This window comes from Diabrotica virgifera, chromosome 6, assembly GCF_917563875.1.
Source record: "Diabrotica virgifera virgifera chromosome 6, PGI_DIABVI_V3a".
In the NCBI taxonomy this organism is placed as follows: Eukaryota; Metazoa; Arthropoda; class Insecta; order Coleoptera; family Chrysomelidae; genus Diabrotica; species Diabrotica virgifera.
In genome coordinates, this window is record NC_065448.1 from 76,791,478 (window position 1) to 76,817,706 (window position 26,229).

The window sequence follows — 26,229 nt, forward strand, 5'->3', positions numbered from 1 at the left end:
TTAAGTATATTACGTCAGATGCCCTTCGTTGCTACGAAAAAATACATTCAGTGACATTAATAACAATTAATGTTTTAAAAATTATAAAAGTGATGACTTTCAATCGTCAAATATTTATAAAAACTGTGTGTTTAATGGTACTTACATAAATAAATTACAATAAAATTTTGGTTTTGAACAGTTTTATTCATGAAATAATCGCAACAAATTGCACTCGACCTCTGAAATTAATATAGAATTTTTGCTCTCGTGACACTTTGAGATAATTTCACTCGCCTTCGGCTCGTGAAATTAAAACTGTCAAAGTGTCACTCGGGAAACATTCAATAATTTTCAGAGCTCCAGAATTTTCCAAGGGACAAGTATACTTAAAAAGTAGGAGACGTCATGTCAACATTTTTTTTGATCATTTTGAAATATATATGTTTAATTTATTTAGTTGGCAGGACCCAGAAAATCATGAAAATTTCATTATTTTCCTTACATGTTTGTATACATATATACTCCGTTAGCCCGTTTGCAATCCTTCTGCCCAAAAAATTTTCTTCATAAAATCGATAGTATCCTGTCTTTCTACGGATATGGCAGGACTCAGAAGTTCATCGCAAAATCCTATTTTTATTTATTGGGAAAATCTAATTTTTACAGGTAAATGTCACAGGAAATTTGTGGATATTTCCACAAATTGTAAATACCTCGTCTACCCTTCCACTATTGCAAAAGGCAGGACTTAGAAAATCGTGACTGAACTTCTGTATAATATCTCCCGGTCTATAAGTAAAATATACAATACACAACAAAGCTTCTTCCGGTACCACATAATCTAAACAAGCATTTTTTTTATAATGTATTTAAAAGGTTTTTTAATTATTCATTACAAAGGTTCAAAAACGACAACATATTTATAGTTGAAACGGTCACAGAACGTGAGTGTGAACAGAAATGTTGATCATTATTGGTATATTTTTATTAATTATTGGTGCAATCTTGACTATAATACCAATTTTACATAAACGATATGTGAAAAATCAATTTAAGTACTTGGGCAATGTGCCAGGGCCCAAACCGAATATTTATTTCGGTAATTTGCATTTATTTTTTGGAAAAGGTATCGAAGGTGAGTTTTTTTTTCTTGGGGTTATATGACTACAGGCAGGCCCTTTTAGGCTCATTCGCCGATACACCAATTTTGCTTATTTATTTTACAAAATATTTTTCTTATACATAATATTCCCTATTATACTTATCCTAATTAATTAATTTAATGTCCGACTAGTATATTATTTGACAGATAATAACATGATTTCGAAGTCAGTTAAGTATGATATAACGCCCTAGGGCGTAATTTTGAAAAATAACGCCCAAGGTCATTAAATTTAAATAATTAGTTAAATACTGTCAAGTTGACAAATAAAAACCTAAGTAAAACCACAGAATAACTAACCATACAGAAGCGAAACTTAGGCCAAAAATTGCAACATAAATTTCATGCTCATGCGTCACGTAACTGGTGCAACCTCATTTTTGCGACTGACAGTGACAGTTGTTTTTAGTTAAATTTTATATTTATATATGTTTTATTTTATAGTTTATTTATATTTTATAGTTAAATTTTATATTTCATATTTAATTAATAACTACTTGTCAAAAATATCATATCATTTGGAATGGTCTATTCCTTAGAACATCAAGTTCTATTCTGCCACTGGTGCATAAGGTCAAATATCCACAAAATCAATGGAAACAACAATAAGATTCGCTTCTGTGTGGTTAGTTATTCTGTGGTAAAACTATGGTTACCACAATTACGTTGCGACTATTGCTGGTAAATGTATTTAATATCCGACTGGTATATTATTTGACAAATAATGACATTATTTCGAAGTCTGCTAAGTACGTGATTTTGAAAAGTAACGCCCTTTGGCATTATATTTAAATAACTAGTTAAATATTGTCAAGTTGACAAATATCAACCTAAGTAAAACTATGGTTACCACAATTAAGGTGATATAGTAGCGATCAACAGGTAGCCCAAAACGCGTTCCAAGATTGTGGCTGTAATTTTGAATATTTTTTCGATATATTTGGCACACGTATTCGTAATATAATAAAGAATGGCGGTACAGAGCCCAATTTGAAAAATATATTAATATGTGGAAATTACTCTGCAATTAAATACAATATTAAAAACACGAGCCTGTACCGCCATTAAGAAGAACAAAAAATACACTTTCTTCAAATAAACTTTTTTATCCGATGCCTAGATTTTGTGTCATTTTGGAACTACTAATGAAATAAAAAATTTTAGTAGTTCCAAAATGACACAAAATCTAGACATCGGATAAAAAAATTTATTTGAAGAAAGTGTATTTTCTTGTTCTTCTTAATGGCGGTACAGGCTCGTTTTTCTAATATTGTATTTAATTACAGAGTAATTTCCACATATTAATATATTTTTCAAATTGGGCTCTGTACCGCCATTCTTTATTATATTACGAATACGTGTGCCAAATGTCTCGAAAAAATATTCAAAATTACAGCCGCAATCTTGGAACGCGTTTTCGCTACCTGTTGATCGCTACTGTTTCCTCTTAAGTTACTACTGTTACTGATAAATGTACTTATTTGAAAACTAATTAATTCAAAATTCATTCAAATTTTTCGCATATAAAGAATAATTTAGTCGGGCATTAAACGTTGAAGACACCGCGGGTGTTATAATAATAACGCTTTTGGTCAACGTATATCCCTTCGGCCGACGGCCCTCGGTAAATACACCCTTAACCTCAAGCGCTATTATCCTTATAATACCCTTGGTACCTTAATAACTATATTTGAAAACTAATTTATTTAAATTTCATTCAATTTTTTGCATATAAAGAATAATTGAGTCGGACGTTGAACGTTAAAGGGACCACGGGTATTATAGAGATAATACGTATTATAACTCGTTATATACACCATTGACCTCAAGCGTTATTATTCTTATAATACCCTTTGTCTTGGTACTCTAATAACTATAGGGGCTGACCACTAGTCATTGGGGAGCCTACATTAAGAAAAACCATAGTTTTGATTATATACTTTTGGGTAAAGAGCACGAACTAGTCGTAACCATAAAACGTCGCAAACTGGAATACCTGGGCCATATAATGCGCAATGAACAACGATATGACCTGCTTCGGACCATACTTCAAGGTAAAGTGCATGGGAAAAGAGGTCCAGGACGAAGAAGAATATCCCGGCTGCATAACCTGCGAAAATGGTTTAACTTAACCACTACCGGACTTTTCAGGGCAGCAGTCAACAAAGTCAGAATAGCCATGTTAGTGTCCAACATCCGTAACGGATAGGCACCATAAGAAGAAGATACTAAATACATTTTAATTAATTCCTATCTTGGCGTTAATTAATTTACAATTTTATTTTTTATTTTTAATATGTTCTATAAACAATTGCATTAGTTCTCTACAAGGTGATTGATTACTGATTAGTGGGATAAAGCTCAATAGATCCGATATAGTAACAGATAGGAATAAAAATTAATAGCAAAAAATGTAGACAAGCTTGAGATTCACATTACAAAATTATTTAGAATTAGACTTTATGCAAATTATGCAAATGGCAATTATGCAAATGCAATTATGCAAATTGCATATTTTGCACATTATGCAATTGCATATTTTGCACATTATGCATAAAAGATGCAAAAATATCAAATTTTGCATATATTATATAAATGTGCATAAAGTGCATATAATTTGAAATTTTGGTTATATATATTTTTTTATAATCATGTAACAAATAGCTTGGAAATCTCAATATTTAATTTTGTTTTATAATCTCTTGGTATTCAAATTTTTGGTATCGGAACTAATAAAAGATAGCAGCTTATACATAATTTCGTCACGTTTTTTCCTTGATACAAGGGTTCCAAAATCTGCCTGTTTATATCACTAGGTAAAAATTTTTAGTTTGACGGTCCTTTTCACTTTTGTTGTAAAATAAACCGTGAACACCTGTGTTCAGTTCAGTGTCATTCATAAAATCAAACTATAGTTTCGTTCAGAAAACTATTACCCAATTGGATTCATCCAAATTATTATTGTTAGACAGTACATTTTTAATAAAAAAATTTGAATCATTGTGTCAAAACGTTAAAAGTAAAAAGAAAAATTTCCAAACATTTTCCAATAACCATGGACAAAAACACTGGTTACCAGGTTTTTTCTAAAGTGGTTCAAGTAGTAGCTTGAACATTTTCCGAACCACTTAATTTAGAGCCAACTATTACGATGCATTTGAAAAATGCCTCTGTTACATCAGTTGATGTCGGAAGAAGTTTTTCTATGTACCTACTAAGATAGAAGCTATATGTTTCTGTTAGAAAAAAAAAACAGCATTTGATAATTTCGTTGTTACCACAATTTGAAATTATATCATTTATTTGTTAAAATACTTAAATATTTGAGTCGAGTACGGTAATTCAAGCAATACGGTTGGATTGTGTGTTCGAGAGAACTGGTTACGGTTAGTTACAAAAACGTTTGGTGTTTGGTGTTTTGAATATGACTAAAAGTGAAAAAACGGTCCCACCAGATAGAGGAAAACAAGATGTAGAAGAGAACAACACGGAAATGATGATGACGGACGAGGAAGGTAACAGGAACAAGAGAAAAAGAGAGGAAAATAATCAGGTAGAAATACAAAATAATAACAAATCTAATAATAGCAAAATAGGGGTAAGTACACCTAATACTAATATATCTGAAAGGCCAATAAATTTTTATTCTGCTGCGGATGCCGGTCCGTATTATACAGGGTGTAACAAAAATACAGGTCATAAATTTAATCACATATTCTGGGACCAAAAATAGTTCGATTGAACCTAACTTACCTTAGTACAAATGTGCACATAAAAAAAGTTACAGCCCTTTGAAGTTACAAAATGAAAATCGATTTTTTCGATCTTTTATTGAAAATAGACATGTGGCATTCTTATGGTAGTAGTATCTTAAGAAAAAATTATAGTGAAATTTGGACACCCCATAAAAATTTTATGGGGGTTTTGTTCCTTTAAACCCCCTTAAACTTTTGTGTACGTTCCAATTTAATTATTATTGTAGTACAATTAGTTAAACACAATATTTTAAAAACTTTTTTGCCTCTCAGTACTTTTTCGAAAAGTCAGTTTTTATCGAGATATTTTGAATATTTGTCAAATCCACCACATATTTGTATATGGCTAAGTACGATTATGGAGACTTTGTAATAATATGAAAATTTATTTATGATTTACATTTTTAGGTATATTTTGAACCATATTAAAAAATAAGTAATATCTCGAAAAAAAGTGCCTTCTCGAAAAAATACAAAGAGGCAAAAAAGTTTTAAAAACACTGAGTTTAACTAATGGCACCGCAGTAAAAGTTTAATTGGAACATACACAAACATTTGGGGGGTTTAAAGGAACAAAACCCCCATAAAATTTTTATGTAAACATATTAAAAAAGAAGCCGCAACTGGATAAAAATTGCCTTATCGAAAAAATACTAAGACGCAAAAAAGTTTTAGAAATATTGAATTTAACTAATGGTACCACAATAATAATTTAATTAAGACGTACACAAAAGTTTGGGGGGGTTTAAGGGAACAAAACCCCCATAAAATTTTTATGGGGTGCACAAATTTCACTATAATTCTGTTTTAAAATGTTCCTGCCATAAGAATGCCACATGTCCATTTTCAATAAAAATCTCTAATAGTTTTCGATATATTCGAAAAAATCTATTTTCATTTTGTAACTTCAAAGGGCTGTAACTTTTTTTATGTGCATATTTGTACTAAGGTAAATTAGGTTAATTCGAACTATTTTTGGTCTCAGAATATGTGATTTAATTTATGACCTGTATTTTCGTTACACCCTGTATATTCGTTCAGAATAACCACGGCCACATCGGAAGGCTTCACCGTATTGGATCTGCGAGGGTGATTATGGGAGCGGTCCCAGAAATTAAAAATAATATTTTAAGAATGGATGTGGTAGGTATTAACAAAATCAAGGTTGAATTAAATTCTTACAGTAGCGCTAATTTATTAATAAAGTCAGAAAAGTTGAAAGAAAAAGGATACGAGGCGTATGTACCCACATTTTTTACCCAAAAAAAGGAGTCATTAAACAAGTTGATATTGAATTATCAGAATCGGAATTAGGCCAGATCATTAAACCTAAATTTGGAAATAATTTTGAAGTTTTATATGTAAAACGAATGAAAAGAAAAAATGGTGAACAAGAAATCATTATACCGACAATTATTGTTACATTTAAAGGACAAATGATCCCGTCACTAGTAATTATAGAAAAACTTATTTATGTAGAAATTTATATTCCAAGGGTCGTTCAATGCAACAGATGCCTACGGTACAACCACGTTGCTGGCCAGTGTAGAGGAAGGGTGAGATGCCTATTTTGTGGGGGTGAACATGAAGCCGATGATTGTGACCAAAAGGAGGAACCAAAATGTGTTTTATGCGGTGAAAATCATGCAGCAAAGGATAGAAAAAACTGTAATGAATTTTCAATACAAAAATCGGTTAAGAAAATGATGGTAACTGAAAACATTTCATACACAGAAGCTAAAGATAAATACGAAAACAGCTACTCAACCGTAGCCAAAAATAAACGAGACAGTCCATATTATACAGAGGTCATAAATAAAAAAAGGCATATTAACAACAATAACAATAGATCAGGATATTTAGAAGAACATAAAAAAATTATTGAAATTCCAAGGTCATCAGCTTCAGTGGAATTTGAACAATATACAAGCATACCAAATTATAGATGCCAGGCCGAAGAGACACAAAATATAAATCAAGAAATGAAGGATTTCATGTTACACATGATTAACAATATTTTACAAAAATACTTTCAAGTTTCACCAGATCAAAAATTGTTAGAGTCAGTTAAAATAGATGTAAACCAGAGTCTTATATCGCAGTTTTCTTAGTTTTACAATATAATACTAGATCTATAGTTCATAATAAGGGAAGCATAGAAAAATTTCTGTTAGATAAAACATTTCCTTAGCTATTTTATGCGAAACTTGGTTAAAAAAAGAATATAAATTTTCTATTAGTAATTTTAATATTTTTAGACATGATAGAGAGGATGTATTTGCTGGCTTTGCCATATTACTAAAAAAATCATATGCATTCAGTAAAACTAAACTTTTTTCAGGATAAATGACTTAATGTGTGTGTCTATTAAAATATTAGATAAAAATACGCAAATTGATATATATTCTATATATGCTAAACCAGATTTAAAAATAGGTGAGAGGGACTGGACTAAATTTTTTGAAAGTCTAGAAAAACCTTTTATTGTGGCAGGTGATTTTAATTGCCACCATAGTGTGTGGGGTTGTGGAAGGACTGACGTAGCTGGTAATAATTTACTCGCGACAATAGAAAATACCAATTTAGTAATTCTTAATACCGGAGAGGAAACTTTGATTTCTACTCCACAGCAAGTTCATAAATCAGCAGTAGATATAACACTTTGCTCTAATGGAATTGCTACACTTTGTAATTGGAGAGTTGAACAAGTCTCTTTAGGGTCTGACCATTTACCTATTATAATTGATATATTTAATAACATAAGTGCAGATAAAAATGTAACAAATACTCAAAAATATAATTTTAATAAAGCAGATTGGATGTTGTTTTCTCATATAGTAGAAAAAAACACAATAAAAATGATAAAATTGGTTATGATCAATTTATTGAATATATACTTAATGCAGCGGATTTCGCTATACCATTAAAGAAAACAATAACCAACGCTAAATTTAATGGTACCTTGGTACCTTTACCAAGGTACCAAGAGAATAATTATTTTCTCTTTTCACATATAGAGGTCGTACTAAGTATACTCTGGTGGATTTAGTTTATAAATTCACCAAGGAATAGCGGCAAATCAGTTAGCTTCGAACACCTACCTAGTGTCTCCTGATGACGACTTGACATGAGTCGAAACTAGTCGGGGCACCGGTGGGGTTCGAATCTAACTGAAATGCAATTATCTATTTTTCATATATATATATATATATATATATATATATATATATATATATATATATATATATATATATATATATATATATATATATATAGATTAAACGATGAGAGACAAAAAAATCACAAAGAAGACACTTTGTTAAAGCAATTCACCATAATGGAATTGGAGGATAATCTAAGTTCCTGTAAAAATTCTGCTCCCGGATTAGACGGTATATACTATAATAAGCTGTCTAATTTGCCCAAAAAATGTAAACACATTTTGCTAGATATCCTTAACTCAATTTGGGAAACTCAAGATTACCCAAGCAGTTGGAAGAGGTACGTAGTGGTTCCAATCCAGAAACCAAATAAAGAACCCCATTTACCAGATTCATACAGAGGAATCTCACTAGCATCATGTGTTTTAAAAACTTTGTAACGCATGATAAAAAGAAGATTAGAATCTTGGTTAGAAATTAATAAGAAGCTCCCACAGTATCAGTTTGGCTTTCGCAGGGGACACTCCACAATGGAAAATATAGGACACTTAGTAACAGATATCAACACCTCCTTTTCAAATTCTAAATCAGTAGTTGGCCTCTTTGTAGATATAGAAAGTGCCTATGACAATGTAACCCTAAATTTTTTATATAATCAGATGAAAAATATCGGTCTTAATATTGATTTTGCTAAACGAATTATAAAATTATACAGTAACAGAACAATCTCATTAAGAATAGGAAATAAAATAATAGGTGAAAGAAAAGTTAACATCGGTATTCCACAAGTCAGTATTTTAAGTCCCACACTATATTTGATATACACAGCCAAAATCGAAAGCAAAGTTCAAAATTATGTCAAAATATTAGAATACGCAGATGATATCATAATTTACAAAGACGAATGCGAAATCCCATTCGGAAGCAATATGGTAGAGAAAGCGTATAGTGAATTAAAAAGCTGGTGCAATTACATAGGTTTAAATATTTCTAGTCAAAAGACAAGGCTAGTTATTTTCTCCAGAAAACGGCAGATACCGAATTCAGTAACAATCAAAGATATGACTTTTCAAGTTCAACCATCGATTAAACATCTTGGAATTATTTTAGATAGGAAGTTGCTATGGAAAGAACATATAGAACACATAGTAACAAAAACAGAAAAGGGCGTAAACGTATTAAGAGCAGTAAATGGTTGTAACTAGAATGACTTTTGCGCTTATCTTTCTGAATCCTGTTGAAGTGAGTGATTGCTTTATATGTGTATTTGATTTATCTATAATCTGATAGAATCATCTCTTCCTTGGCCTCCCTTTCCTTCTTTTACCATATCTTCTCGATTCCATCACCTGCTTTGGTAGTCTTCCCTGGTCCATTCTGTTAATGTGTCCATAACATTTTAATTTTCTTTTTTGTATCTTGGTTATTATCGATTCCTGTTTCAGTCTTTGTCTAATATCTTCATTTCTTATTCTGTCCAATTTCGTTTTTCCTGCTACTTTTCTTAGCTGCTTCATCTCCGCTGCGTTTATTGTACTGTCTATTTTTGCATAGTTTACCCATGTCTCACTTGCATATATTAAAGTTGGTACAGAGATTGCGTTGCATACCTTCAGTTTTATTTCTTTATCTATTTATTTCTTTCCAAATATTGTTTTATTTAGTGCATAGTAGATCTTATTTGCTTTTTTCGCTCTGTATGATATTTCTTGATCTATATTTCCATCCTCTGATATTATTACTCCAAGGTATTCAAACGTCTAGACTGTTTCTATTATTTCATTTTTGCACCTAAATATCGTTTGGTTTATTTCTTCCCTTTTCTTTTGAGCTACTATCATGGTTTTCGTTTTCTTTACATTTACCTCCATTTTCAAATTTTCTATTTCCTCCACCCAGATATCGATTAATTTTTGCATTTTCTCTTTATTGTCTGCTATTATTACTAAGTCATCTGCATATAGTAATCCCTCCATTCTCACTGGTACTAAATTACTGTACCCTATTATTTACTGTAATTGCCTTGACCTTCTTTTAGCGCTCTTCATTACTCTATCCATTGCTAATATAAACAAAACTGGGCTGAGACTGTCCCCTTGTTTTATTCCTCTCCTTAGGTTTATTATTGGCGATATGTTTCCGTTTATTGGTACTTTAGCAAGTACGTTTCTATATGTACTTTTTACCACGATTACTATCTTTTGCGGGATTTACAGATCTTCCATTACTGACCATATTACTTCTCTTTTTATAGAATCAAAAGCAGCTTTAATATCTATAAACGTAATATATAAGTCTTCTTCTATTTCGTTTTTCCTTTCAATTATATTTCTCAGTATGTATATATTATCTGTTGTTCCTCTTTCTTTCCTAAAAGAGGCTTGTTCTTCTTCTAGTATTCCTTCCAGTTCTTTCCTGAGCTTCCTTTCTCTTATCCCGGTGTAGACTTTATATGCCACTGATGATAAGCATATATCCCTATAGTTATCACATTCCGCTTCATCTCCTTTCTTGTGTATTGGTATCAATAAATTTTCTTCCCAGTCTTCCGGTATCTTTTCTGTTCTCCATGCTTTCCTCATTATTTCCAGTAGCCAAAGCTTGCCTCGTTCTCCCACGTACTTCATCATCTCCGGATCTATGTCATCGGCACCTCCCGCTTTTCCAATCTTTATTTTTGCCAATCCTTCTTCAATATCTTTGATATGAATTTCGTCTACTCGATTGTCTCTATCCACTTCTCTTGCCTGCTGTCTTCCCTCCTCATTTTGTTGGTTACTTGCCTCGAATTTTTCTTTATAGTGCTTATTCCATATGGTTAGTATGTCTTGTATGTTTGTTTTCAATTCATTTCGCTCATTTCTATTTCCTCTTATTTGCTTCCTTTTTGTTCCTTTAATGCTTCTTATTTTATTCCAAAACTGTTTATTGTTATTCCCAAAACCTTCGTTCAATTCTTCACCGAATTCCTTCCAGCTCTTCTTCTTCGCATCTTTTACTAGTTCTTTCACTATATTTCTCTGTCTTCTGTATTTGTCTCTGTCTTGCTCTTCATTTGTGTTTATGTATCGCTTCCACATTTCTTTCTTCTTTTTTACAGCTTGATTTATTTCCTTATTCCACCATCCAGTTCTTTTATTATTCTTCCCATTCTTTCTTATTCCACATACTTGTTTTGCAGTGTTCCATAACGTGTGTCTCAATTTTTTCCATCTATCTTCCATATTCCATATTTCCTCATTGTTTTGATGCAGTTCCAGTATTTTATCTGTCTCTCTTTGGTATAACTTCCTCATTTCCATATTTTTCATCTTATGTATTGCTATTCTTGTATATTGAGGACTCCCTATTATTTTCATTAGTTTCATGTTTATCTCTGCTCCCACTAGTCTGTGTTGGGTAACGAGTTCGGCTTCGTTCTCTGTTTTTATATTTTTTATCGTTAGTTCTGCGTCTCAAGGATATACTATGTAGTCAATTATGCTTCTCGCATTTCTTTCTTCTGGTACGTATGTATATTTTTCGTTTCTCGGTTGATACCAGAAAGAATTACCTATTAACAAGTCATTTATTTGGCAGAAACTTATCATTCTTCTACCATTTCTATTTATCGTCTCTTCTCCATACCTTCCCAAGCAGCCTAATGCCATATTTTCATCATTTCCTATTCGTGCATTCCAGTCTCCTAGATGATGTTTTTGCTTTCCTCTTATATCTCATCAATAAGTTTCTGTATCTCATCATAGAATAGTTCTGTTTTTTCATGCTCTGTTCCTTCTACCGGTGCTTATACCTGTATTATGTGACATTCTTCTTCTTCTAACTCTATTTTTATGTATATGGTTCTTGATGATACTGGTTTGAATTTGGTTATTCTTCTGTTCATTTCTTTCGTTACAACTATTCCCACGCCTTCTTTTGCTCTTTGTCCTATCTGAACTCTGGAATAGTATAGTATGTGCTGCCCTCCGATATCGACAATTCCATTTCCTATTTTTTTCGTCTCGCTTACTCCTATCAACTGCAGCTCAAATCTTTCCATTTCCTCTGTTAATTCACGTTCCTTTCCTGTTATCGAGGTTATATTCCATGTACCTATTCTCGTTTGACATTTGTTTTCATTTCTCTTTTCTTCCTTGTTATTAGTTTTCCTCGTTGTTTGCTCTTTCATATTACTGGATGTTCCATGTTCTTTCCTGGTCGTCATCAATGTCTCTCCGTCCAATTCGCTTATCAGTTTTTTGGATGGATTGTTCCTGGGTATTTCTTGCTTATCTCAGGTATTAGTTTATCCGCATCATTGTCCCATATCCATTCTTCGTTATCTATTATTATTTTTTGAAACCTTACTTTGACTTCTGAATCTGAATGAAAATCAGAATCTAAAAATAAAAATCGACCTGTTTCGGGATTTTCCTTGAAGTCGCCGGCTTAGGAAATAACGAATTTATTTCTTTGATTTGTACCATACTGTATAATAAGCTTTGTAGGTGCAAAATCTTGGTCCAATGCTATTTAAACGTATTCATTTGTTTCGAATCCTGAGAAAACTAATAAATATTTTTGAAAAATTTATATGCAGAATGAAAGATTACATTATTACCGAGAGCCGAAAGTCCTTTAGTTAAACAAAAAGTTTCTTTGGAATGAGATATTTGAAATTAAAAATCACACTACATTTTCTCTTTTTTTTCATCCCTGTAACTTATTAAAATAAACATAGAAGTTTTCAGTGACTTCCAGCCCTCGGTAATAATGTAATCTTTCATTCTGCGTTAAAATTTTTTCCTTCGAAAAAAAAAAAAATAATGCCTTGTTTAAAGAGCATAAAAATAATGTATTAGACCAAGATTTTTCGCCTACCACCTGTAGTGCAGTCACTTAAGGTGGATATGAGCTATTACTGCGATTTTGTTGAACCTCCATCGATTTGATGGAAAATAATTGATGAGTGGTTAGAGGATATCTCAAGGAACTAACAAAAGTGATATGGTGCCAACTTGCGCTTTTACTCTGGGAGTGGGTGCCACCCTTTCTCGAGGGTGAAAATTATTTTATTAAAAATAATCCCATAATTCGATAAAGGGACAAATTTTTGAGTTGGTAAAGACCAAAGATTTTAAATTTTCGTGAGAAAAATGTATGTTTTTAACCGATTTTTTTAAATAACTTAAAAATTATAAGTTTTTACAAAAAAGTTGTTGTTACCAAAATTGATGATAATAAAAAATAAAATAAACTCCTTACTGAAAAACCTTTTAATAATAACTGAAAGTGAGGGTAATAATAACTTTTTGTAAAAGCCCATAATTTTTGAGTTATACGTGAAAAACAGCTTTAGCATGCATTTTTTTACGAAAAAATAAAATCTTTGATCCTCAATAACTCAAAAAATATTAATTTACATTAATAACTTTATATAAGAAATTTTGCTTAGAATTTGTCCTTATACCGATTTATGGTATTATTTTTGATAAAATAATATTCACCCCCGAGACGGGGGTGAAAATCATGTCACCTTTGTTGCTTGAGGTATCATCTAACTACTCACTAATTTTAATGAAAATCTATGGAGGTTCAACGAAGTCGGAGGTGAAAACCTTCAGTGACTCCACTACTTAAGAATATTCTTGTTCTATCTTAACGTTATGTGCAGTTATTTATATGAACGTTAATGCTCTTCCAGTCGCCTTATTGCTATGTTTTATATATTGTAAATACGAAGCTAGATGGATTTCGTGGATTGTTATCCACCTCAGGAACTGATATTTTTGCCTTTATGACTGCTAAAGTCATTCGAATCACCTGTAAGACCATGTGTAGAATGTATAAATTCTTTGTTGTTTTAATGGTTCAGATTGCGGAGCCATAACTACTATTGGACAAAAAATGCCATTCGTAATGGATTACTCTTATTGCTTTTTTGTTATATTTGTTTTTCCATATTATGGTAAATGTCCTGTTTATCTGTTCATCCTGTTCATCTGTCCATCTAACTTAGTGTTGCCCAAATGCAAGACCAAGACGAAACTTAGAGAGTCTTGGTCTTGCTCTTGCACCAATACACCTGGTCTTGTTCTTGGTCTTGGTATTGCACTCCCGGTGTTGGTCTTGGTCTTGGTCTTGCAGCAAAAGTCTTGCAAGTCTCGCAGTTACCCACTAGCATATTGCTATTTATTAAACGTTACTTTAGATCTTAGAACAACGTAACAGTATAGGTACATTTTCAGCTTGACTTAACACACAGGGTGAGGCAGATAACCATCCTATTAGAAATATCTCGAGAACTAAAAACAACAGAATCATGAAAATTGGAATAGGGGGTTTTGAAGAGTGATCTATTTATTGAAAATATTTTTATATATTTCCTACTTCAAGTTATACCGGAAGTTGCTTATAACTTCGTTTTTTCTAGAGTTTTTTCGTAGTTTAAAAGATAATTACGTTTTCTTATTAATTTCGTAGCAACTTTCACACCCTGTAGAATTGTAGTTATTTGACATCAAAAACTTTATTTATGTTCAAATGATTTTTAATATAGCTATTGTTAAAAATTATTAGTATGTATATTTAAATGTTGCATTTGATATACAGGGTTGGTCGAAACTCGGAATGAGTATTTCTGAGATTTCTTTAATGGAACACCCTGTATTGTAGTATTGTAATGAAATGATATTTTATGGTACTTTTTTATTTCTTAAGCATTCCCTATACTTTACTGCTTTAATTTGTGCTTAATTGTTAATCGCGCCACAATGTTAACTACGTAGGTATTTTGATAGCTCAATCATTATTGGTAATTTTGAGGATCAGTCTAGATTAATATGTATTCCTAGATTAATATGGGTTCCGAAAAATTATTTGCGATTGAATATGTTCACGACCAACCTAATAAAATTGCACGTATTTTTTGTTACAATTAATATTTGGCTTGAATCACCAATAACTCACAAACTAAAGCAGTTAGGTATAGGGAATGCTTAAGAAATAAAAAAGTACCATAACATATCATTTCATTACAATACTAAAATACAGGGTGTTCCATTTAAGAAAACTCAGAAAATACTCATTCCGTGTTTCGACCAACTCTTTATTCTAAAATTAAAAATTTAGCTATACATACTAACAATTCTTAACCATAGTAGACTATATTAAAAATCATATGAACATAAATAGAGTTTTTGATGTCAAACTTCTACAATTCTACAGGGTGTGAATAGTGCTACGAAATGAAGAAAAAAAATGTAATTCTCTTTTAAACTACCCTATATATCTCCCTCGTTCTATCCCTCCTTGTGGAGTATTGGGCGCTTATGCGTTTCTTGGCCAAAAGTGTAAGATTTCTGTCTGGCCGGGACAGCGCATCTTCTTTTGTTTTTATTCTCTGGATAAATTGTGAACTAATTCCCTCCACTCTCTTCTATCTTTTGCTCTCTTTTTGACTTCGCCCCATATTAGTCCAATTTTTTCGTGTTCTCTCGTTGTTGTTCTTTTCCAGCTGTTGTCTGGTCTGCCCCTCTTTCTTTTCCTACCCTATATATATTATATAACATTACAAAACCTTATATTGTAACAAGGAAGACATCGAGAAGAATTTCTAAGAAGTTCTAAGAAGAAGTTATAAGCAACATCCGGTATAATCGGAAGTAGGAAGTAGATGAAAATATTTTCATTAAATAGATCACTCTTTAAAACCCCTTCGTTCCCATTTTCATGATTCTGTTGCCTTTAGTTTTCGAGATATTTATAATAGGACCTTTATCTGCCTCACTCTGTAGACATAGTAAAAACCAACCAAATTAATAAATGTCTAAACAACTCACATCGGGTGGGGTTTGAACCCACGATCTAAACTATACCTGCCTATACTCTAACTGAGCTATCTACCATATCCTACGGGAGTCAGTCTGTTTCTTTAAACATTTGCATTTAATAACCTTATATTACATATTATGTGCTAAAACATGGTTAAAACACAAAAACCAAAATAAATGACATAAACTTGACTATATTAAAGAACATTCTCTGTCTAAAGAAAGGAATTTTGTTTGACCCATTGATATAAAATTGCGCAGTCTGCAGAGAGGTTAAAAGTACAATGTTTAATAGTTATACGATTCCCGCTTACGGTTAAACCGCGCGGACCCGCTTTTAAACGTTTTCAAAATGAATGCACGTCTTTAAATGTACACGAACATAGTAAAAGCTGGTTCGCGCGGGCCAACCGCTTTAACCCGCCTGACCGCTTTTACTAGAATGAGAATTTAGTTTTTTCCGCGCGGTTTTAATGTTTACTCGAATGAGAATTTAGTTTATTTCCTCTTTTATAATAAGAATAATAGTTCTCCATGGATTAATTTTATAAATTGTACATTATAATAAACAAAAGAAATAAAGTCAATTTTATTGAAACCGTAATTTTTTGTGACTTAGTTATTTCTAAAATCATTACAGTATTAACTATTAACTAAATAAGTACTTGAAAAATCAATTTGCAACAAAACTACTTACCTCAATGTACACCAGTTAATAGGGAAAAAAATCATCGATTTCACGTAAAAATGTTAAGCAGGGTTTTGAAGGTTTTAAGCGATATATGAGGTATAAATGATGATAATTCCGTGAAGACGTACAGCTAATTTTTCTTCTTCTTTTTTTAAAACAGTTATAAAGAATGAAAAACTAAGTTTTTTTACTATAAAACGTTTCTTATCCATTTTAGAGAAAAATGTTTCAAATAAATATTGTAGACCTTAAAAAGTTCTTCAATTTGGTGTGACACATATTGCAATATATAAACAATTGACCGAGATAATTGTAAAAAACTCTCACTTTTGCACTAATTTTTAAATATTAATAACTGTATTTTTTGCACAATGATATTTAATTTAACTACTTTAAATTATGCCAATTAATGGGTTATTTTAGTTAGCTAAATTTCAACCAGATCGACCAAATAGTTTATAAGTTATTCAATTTGTTTATCCCAGACAGCAATTGTTTAAACAACTGTTCTTGCCCTAACAGTGACTCTAGAGATATTTTACAAATCGCAATCGATTATTTGAGACTTTAGTTTTAAGATGTATTGAAAATGTTTTAAGATTTTATCAAAATTGTTGTTAAAAAAACCGCCTGAAAAAGACCCTACTTTTTAGGTTATAAACAATTAGAATAACTTTGACAATTTTTACGTTACACGCTCGTATGTAGGCTCACTGAAAAGCTGGTGAAAATATACACATTAAAATAATAAAGTGGATTTTATATGACTAATAGAAATCGAGTTAGAATTTTTTTTTCAATAAATCATATTTCCATTTTTTATAAACATTAAGAGCTGAAAATTGAATAAGTTGTTTAAGAAAGTCTATATTTTACGATCCAGTTTATAGATTGCATATGCAGTAAAAAAAATAAAAAGTCATGACTCATTAAACTGATGGTACTCGTGAAACACCGCCAACAAATGTGAAGGTGAGAATAGCTTCGTTTTATTTTTTAGAATGGAATCCCAATTTGAAACATGTTGAAAAAATTTGCAGTTTAATTGCTATTACTTGCTTTAATTTTACAATAATTTCTCGTAAGAATTACTTATATTTTACTAATTAAAGAATATTATTTATATAAATATACAATAATGATTAGCTCAGGCCCAGAAAATAAATTGGTTGAAAACACGATCTTATCCATAAAACAAAAAATATTTTTAGCAGTTAGTAAAAATAAAAAGCAATTGATTCAACTTTTATGTGCAGAGCTCAACAAATCTGGGTACCGAACTAAAGTAGCAGATGAAGATGCAGACGTATTAATAGTGCAGACAGCTCTTCACGAACATACATATGAAACTAACAAGACCATTGTAATAATTGGTAATGATACTGATATACTCATAATATTGACGCAACTCTCTGCTCCGGACAATAACATATATTTTGAAAAAAAAGGCGCAAAAGGAAAATCTATCTATTATAGTTGTAATAGTTTTAAACATTCTCATCTAAGAAAATACGTTGGGTTCTTATATATTTTTACTGAGTGTGATACAACTTCCTCTTTTTTAATCAAGGAAAATTCAAATTATTAACTGCATCGTCAGAAATTGTAGATCTGATAAATATTTTTTATGACGAGAATGCTAACAAGGAGGACATCATGAAAAACGGATGTGATATCATTGTTGCTTTGTATTCTGCTGCAATTGATGTTACATATAAAAAAAAATAATAACATATTGGCATTAAATTAGTTACGTTTTTTACAATTTATAAGAAATACAGGGAAAAAATCTTTTAAATTGGAAAATTTGCCCCCAACAGAAGGTGCAGGTTATCAACATGTACTTCGCGTTTAACACTGGTTAGGTAAAAAACTGGATGCTACCCAGTATGGATGGAAAAAAACTGATACGGGTTTTGAACCTATTTACACCTTAGATTGTTTGATACCTAAAGAGATATTAAAACATATTACATGTAAATGTTCAACGGGTTGCAAAACTACAAGATGTGGCTGTAAAAAATATGGTATAAACTGTACGGATCTTTTTACAAACTGTGCAGTGGAAGAAGAGGAGAAAAAATGTTGTAATCGCGCTGCAGTGGTTCTTGACGATGTCGAGTCAGACTTTGTAGAGGATAAACTGTATCTTGCCGAGAAGCGATTTAGAAGTTATAGACGTTCACTAGAATAATCAAATTAAAATTCATAAACAATGTTTTACTTTTTTATTTTTATAATTAATTATATGAATTTATTAAAATATATATATTACTATCAAAACAAATATACGAATTTTATTCTAATTATGGAACTTAACATACATCATTAAATAATAGTGCAAACATATTACATATTTATACTTATTAGATGCCTATCTAAACAAATATTAATAGCTTCATTAAATTAAATAACATTTCATAACAATTCAAAAACAAAATAAAACAAAAATTAGTTTTTTAAAAACTATTAAGGACTTTTAAATACTTTTTAATTATTTCAAATAAAAAAAATAATGTATTGTACTAATTTATAATTATTTTATATTTATATAAAAAATATACTTTAATTAATAATTTAAATAATTTTTAAGGAATACTTGTAGAGTTCAATAACTTTTATAATAAAATTCAATTAATTGATTTTCACGGGATTTTCCAATTGTGCAAGGTGAAATTTACACAATTTTTAGTATTTCCTTGAGCTACTCCAGTTAAAAAAGAAGGTTGTGCATGCTATGGAAGGTGATAATATATTGCAGTTTTTTCCCAAAAAAGGAAGCGAAGCTTGAACAATTCCCACCTTCACTTTCGTTGGAGGTGTTTCACGAGTACCATCAGTTTAACAGGTCATAAGTTTTTATTATTTCACTGCATATGCAATCTATAAACTGGATCGTAAAATATAGATGTTTATAAACAATGCAAAATTTGATTTATAAAAAAAATACTAACTTGATTCCTATTTGTCATATAAAATTATTTTTTCTTTTTTAATATGTATTTTTTCACCAGCTTTTCAGTGAGCCTACATGCAAGCGTGTGACATAAAAACTGTCAAAGTTATTCAAATTGTTTATAACCTAGAAAGTAGGGTCTTTTTCAAACGAGTTTTTTAATAACAATTTTAATAAAATGTTAATTTTTTCTTAATGCATCTTAAAAGTAGACTCTCGGATAATTGATTGCGATTTGCTAAATATCTCTAGATTCACTGTTAGGGCAAGAACAGTTGTATAAACAATTGCTCTCTGGGATAAACAAATTGAATAACTTATAAACTATTTGGTCAATCTGGTTGAAATTTAGTGCACTTAAAGAAACCATTAAATGGCATAATTTAAAGTAGTTAAATTATATATCGTTATGTAAAAAGTAAAGTTATTAATATTTAAAAATTAGTGCAAAAATGAGAGTTGTTTGCAATTATCTAGGTCAATTGTTTATGTATATTAATATGAGTACTATCAAATTCAAGAACCTTTTAAGATCTACAACACTTATTTAAAACATTTTTCTCTAAAATTTACAAGAAACGTTTTATAGTCAAAAAACTGAGTTTGTCATTCTTTGTACCTGTTTAAAAAAAAGAAGAAGAAAAATTAGCTGTACGTCTTCACGGAATTATCATCATTTATCTCTTATCTACCGTTTAGCACCTTCAAAACCCTGCTTAACATTTTTTCATGTTTTTTTCCCTATTAACTGGGGTTATAACAAGCCTTTCTTCCGGAAAGATAGCTTGCTTATGTAAATTACACCAGTTTTTAATTAAACGATACTCCTTCTTCTTCTTAAAGTGCCTATTCGTTCCGGATGTTGGCGATCATCATGACTATCTTGACTTTGTTTACCGCAGCGCGGAACAGTTCAGTGGTAGTGGTGTTATACCACTTTTTTAAATTTTGAAGCCAGGAAATGCGTCTTCTTCCCGGTCATCTTTTACCATTTACCTTCTCTTGGAGAATCAGTTGGACAAGGCCGTAACGTTCTTGATTTCTCATTACATGTCCTAGATATTCTAATTTTTTTGTTTAGGTGGTTATGAGAATTTCACACTCTTTCCCCATTCCACGCAGGACTTCCACATTAGTAATTCGGTCAACCCAGGATATACGTAAGATGCGCCTATAACATAAAGTTTCGAGCCGATTCATAGATGCAACAGTTAGTGTCCACGCTTCCATTCCATAGAGCAGAACTGTAAATATGTAGCATTTCAACAGACGGTATTTTGTTTTTAATGATATGTCTCGACTGTTGAAAATGGGTCTCATTCTAACGTATGCTGCTTTCGCTTTTATTATTCGCTGTTTAATATCTGTTGAATAGTCCCATTAGCTATTTAAATTCGTACCCAGATATGTATATTGCTCAACTCTTTCGATATTCTGTTGGTTGACTGTAAGTTGAGCGTTTAATATTGGTTTTAACGATACTCCACTTTCTCCAAAATATATTTAAAAGTCTTTTGAGTCATTCTTTTATACTGGAAGAATTGTTCATTACCTTTTAATTTTTGAAATAGATGATGATATTCTCCATACATTAATCTTTCTCGATTAATAGGATGTACACCAACTCTCTTTCTTTTCAGTTTAGTCAAAACAGAGAATCTAAAGCAATTATATCGTCATCGGAAGACGACATTTTGCTACAAGTAGTAGACGCAACTGCGAAATTTGAATGATCTTTCTCGCTTTTACCCGTCTTCACTGTGTTACCATACCAGCGCGCGAGAACCGCGCGGTTTGCCCGTAAGCAGGAACCCGCTTCCACTATGTGTGCCGCCTTAAATTGCCTCTAGTAAACACAAGTGTTGATCGCCTACTATATGCAATAGCCCCCCAAATCATTACTCCAAGTGTCCTCTGCACATGCCTTTCAACAGCAAACCCGATATCTCGTCGATTACTCATCACTTCAATGATCTGCTTATAATATAAATTCTATATAATCCTGAGATCATTATAGTCTATCTCCTTCTGTTTCACCACATTTATTAATTGTCCATGTTGTCTTTTATCGAATGCTTTATTATAGATTTCTTTTAGAATACTTGGAGATAATTTCCAATTTTTTTAAAGAATATGGAAATATAACAAAAGTTTACAGAGGACCTTTATCAACAATGGTGTTAGTTTCAGACGAAGCTTTTATAGAATATATTTTAAGTTCCAACAAACTTATTAACAAACCTAAAGAGTATAAATACTTTGAGAATTGGTTGGGAACAGGACTAATAACTAGTGGAGGTAAGCAAATTTTAATATAACTATTTTTTCACATATTATATTTGTTATTTGTTTTCTATCAGCCTTGCGACATCCAATATTGAACATAGGCCTCCCCTTCGCTCCTCAATATTTCTCTATTCTGAGCCATGTGCATCCATTCCGAGCCGGCTTGCTGTTTTAGGTCATCTACCCATCTCATCTGTGGTCTCACTCTCTTTCGTTTGTATGTCCATGGTCTCCTCTCTGTAATAATTTTATTCCATCTTTTGTCTTTTTGTTTAATAGTATGACCGGCAAATTTCCATTTTAGTTTAGCTGTTTGAAGAGTAGCATGCTTAACTTTTGTGATATTTCTTACCCAGGAATTCCTCTTTCTATCTGACAGTTTTATGTTGATCATTTGGCTTTCCATTGCTCTTTGTGTTTTCGCAATTCTGTCCATATTCGCTTTTGTGAACGTCCATGTTTGACATCCATATGTAAGGACCAATACATTGGACCAAGGAAGAATACATTGGTCGTATTTTAGATATTGAGGGTATTTTTTATTTTTCAATATGACGCTGAGCTTAACAAACGAGGGCCACGCTAACTTCGTTCGTCTCTTTATTTCTGCTGTTTGGTTGTCTCTATTCAATTTTATTATTTGTCCCAAGTATATGTATTCATTCACTTCTTCTATTTGGTTTTGTTTAACTACGATTCTTAACTCATCTTCTTGATTTTTTATCACCTTTGTTTTGTTGTAATTAATATTTAATCCAACTTTACTGGTTTCTTGGTCTAATTGTTGTATTATTATAATTTGTAGTTGTTCGTTGTCTGTAGCGATAAGGACGAAATCGTCAGCGTATCTTAGGTGATTTAAGTATTGGCCGTTAATGATGATTCCATATTCTTCCCATTGTAATTTCTTGAAAATGTCTTCTAGTGCTTGGTTGAAGAGTGTCGGCGAAATCGTATCTCCCTATCCAACTCCCCTTTTGATAGGTATGGGGTATGTATTTTGTTCAAGTTGGATCGTAGTTGTGGCCTTACTCTACATATATATTAGAGATTAGTTCTGTACACCTGTAATCAACTCTGCTATTGTGTAGTGATTGTTTCACTGCCCAGTGCTCTATGGAAACGAATGCCTCTTCAAAATCTATAATTGCCATATATATGGGTATTTGGTATTAATTTTTATTCTCAATAAGTAACTTCATTGTCAGTAAGTGATCACATGTACTGTAGCCTTTTCTGAATCCTGCCTGTTCGTTGATCTGATAATTGTCGAATTTAGGAGTTAGTCAGTTGATTAATATTTTAGTTAACAATTTATATATAACACCGGTTTATAGCGTCCTGCGCCTTCCGGTTCCTATTCTCCAGCCGCGTCGATTTGTCCAAGTCTGAGAGAGATCGGAGATCTCTCTCAGACATGGCTTTCTGGATTCCACTTATCCAGGTTGTTTTCGGTCTGCCCATTTTCCTTCTTTCCGGAGGTTTGCATTCCATTATTAGCTTTGGGAGTCGATGTTCCTCCATTCTTTGTACATGACCATACCAACAAAGTTGTTTTTGTTGGACTTCTTCAATTATGTTTGTTTTTCTATTCATAATATCTCGCACCCGTTCATTCGTTATATGTGAGAGTCTGGACAGTACCGGTGCTAGGGTATAAGGCGCCCGTCTGCAAAGCTACAATAGGCGCCTTTCTGTTTCTTTTAAATTAGTATTTTGTATAACACCAGCAGAAAAAAGCTCATTTTGGCGCCCCCCAAACAGGGGCGCCCGCCTGCAGTGCATCCTTTGCAGGCCCGTTATCGCCGGCCCTGAGTCTGGAGATGCAGGCCGATCTTCGCCAGAAGTCCATTTCCAGTGCGAGCAACTTCTGTTCTGTTCGCTTATTCAGTTGCCAGGTTTCACATCCATACAGTACCACGCTTTTAAAGATGCTATTATAAAGCTGTGTTTTATTTTCTTTTGATATGGTTTTTGACCAAAGTAGTGAGTTCAAAGCTCCTATTACCTTCTTTCCTTCCATAATTCGTTCCTCTATTTCGAATTCTGTCCTTCCACTTTGTTGGATTCTTGTTCCAAGGTATACATAATCAGAGCTTGGCTCGATAACCATATCATCCTCTAGTTGTAACTCACTTTTCTGTCCTCTTATACACATATATTTGGTTTTCTTCATATTAACGTATAGGCCCCATTTTTTGTATTCTCGAAACATCCAGTTTGTCATAAATATTAGATCATCTTTATCCTGGGCAATCACCACCTGATCGTCAGCAAAATGCAGTGTGAATAGTGTTGAGTCGTCGTTTAGCTGTATTCCCATTCCAAAACACGATTTCTGCCACTTATTTAAGACCTCATTTATATAGATTTTAAACAGTGCTGGCGATAAGCTGCATCCCTGTCGTAGTCCCTTATTCACCATGAAGCTATTGGATAATCTGCTGTTGATTTTTATGTTTGCTTGGATATTGTTATAGAATTGCTGCACTGCTTTTATTAAAGTTATATTAAAAGGGGATTCGTCCAGGACTTGCCATAATTTACAAAGTGGTACGGTATCATATGCCTTAGTTAGATCGACAAATAGTAGATGTATTTCTCTGTCTCTGGCTACTTTTTTTCGTTGAGTTGGTTGATCGTGAAGATGTGGTCGATACAGGATCTTCCTGCTCGGAATCCTGCTTGTTGTTCGATCTCTAAAGGTGCATATTCATTTTCTATTAGAGTTTTTAGAGTTTTCCCATATAATCTGATAAAGGTGCTGGTTCCAGTAATACAGCGATAGTTCTGGCAGTCTTCCTTGTTACCCTTTTTGTGTATTGGGGTTATCCATCCTGTTTTCCAATTTTCTGGTATGTTTTCTCCATTTGTGTAGTTGTTGAAAATTATGGTTATTAGTTTGATCAATTTTGCAGTTCCATTTTTTATAAGTTCCGCTGGGATTCCTTCTGGACCACATGCTTTTTTATTTTTTAGTAATTTAATCATTCTCTCAACGAATTCGTCATTTAATTCTACGACTTGACCATTTAAATTGTAGTGTTTTGGTGATGTATTTATATATTCCTGTCTATTTTCTTGAAGTTCTTCTTTGTAGTGGGTTTTCCATTTCTTTAAATCAATCATTTGAAGGTTTGTATTATTTCTGTTTTCATTTCTTAGAATTCGAATTAACCTCCAAGCTTCTGAGGATCTGCTTCCACCTAGATGGCATTCCACTTCCCTACATCTCTGTTCCCAGGTATTGTTCTCATTTTTTGTTAACATTTTTTTATATTTGATTAATTCTTGGCGGTATTGGGTTTTATCATATGCGTTTTGTGATTTTAACCATTTATGATATTTCTATTGTTTTATTTGTTTCTGTTATTCAAGTTCATTGCTCCAGACTATGTTGTTATTTTTCCTGGTATTTGTTATCTCCTCCATGCCTAATGCTTCACTGGCTGCTTCCTTAATCGCAAGTGTTATTTTGTCGTATATTATATTGGTGCTGCATGCTACATGGTGATATACATGCTACATTATATTGGTGCTACATGATTGTTAATTTGATCAAGTTTTTTATCCAGTCTGTTCTGGTATAGGAACCTGGTGCTGTCGTCATATAGCCCAGCTTAGCATCGCTAGCCCAGCGATGTTTCATTTATTGCATATTTGAAGAGGATTTGGATTCGAGATATTAGTAGGTAATGGTCAGATCCGCATTCTACACCTCTATATACCCTTGTGTCTTGGATTTTCCATTCTGATTTTTGTTTTATTATAATATAGTCTATAATCGATCGTAGTTGTCTTGTCTCTTGATGCCAAGTGAACTTATGTATCTCCTTGTGGGGATAGAAGCCGTTTAAAATTTTTAGGTTAAATTGTTGACACAGATTAATGAGCCTTTCTCCATTATGATTGGTTACTTCTTCCCCGTAGTTTCCTACAATTAGGTGGTCCTTCTGTTTCATCATTAATATCTCCCATTGATCTCCGATTTTTTTTTTGGCACAGGCTTTTGCCATTCAGCCAGTCACAACCTTTTTAAGTTCTTCCTAAAATCTCCGATTTTAGAAATCGTGTCTTCAAGCTCTTGTTGGATTGCGTTTTTTTCGTTTATTAATGTATCTTCGGTAGGGGCATATATACCTGTTACTGTGGTTCTGTGTCCATGGATGTTTAAGTTGACAGTCAGAATTCTCTCGTTTATTGCTTCCCAATTTGTTATTTTATTTTTATATCTCTTATCGATAAGGATTGATACTCCTTTGGCGGCTCTTTGATGTTTTTGTACGCCACTGAAGATGTGGATAAAATTATCAATTTCTTCTATACCTTTACCCTTTCTTTTTGTTTCAGTAAGAACGGATACTGATATCTTGTGTTGTCTCATTCCTTTGATTACGTCTTCAATTTTTCCTTTTAATCCTT

At 32.2% G+C, this 26,229-nt stretch overlaps 1 protein-coding gene across 3 annotated transcripts in view; it reads left to right on the forward strand.

Annotated features, from left to right (window-relative positions):
* The first annotated feature begins 913 nt into the window (after positions 1 to 913).
* LOC114336456 (cytochrome P450 4c3-like) overlaps positions 914 to 26,229 on the forward strand; it is a 222,147-nt gene continuing 196,831 nt past the window's right edge. The window contains exons 1-2 of one of the 3 annotated variants that reach the window (XM_050652567.1): positions 914 to 1,117; positions 21,619 to 21,819. In XM_050652567.1, coding sequence (XP_050508524.1) covers positions 943 to 1,117; positions 21,619 to 21,819 — 376 coding nt within the window. In that variant the 5' untranslated portion in view covers positions 914 to 942. The remainder of the gene's footprint in view (positions 1,118 to 21,618; positions 21,820 to 26,229) is intronic. The other 2 variants (XM_028286826.2, XM_028286825.2) reach the window with 2 other exon arrangements.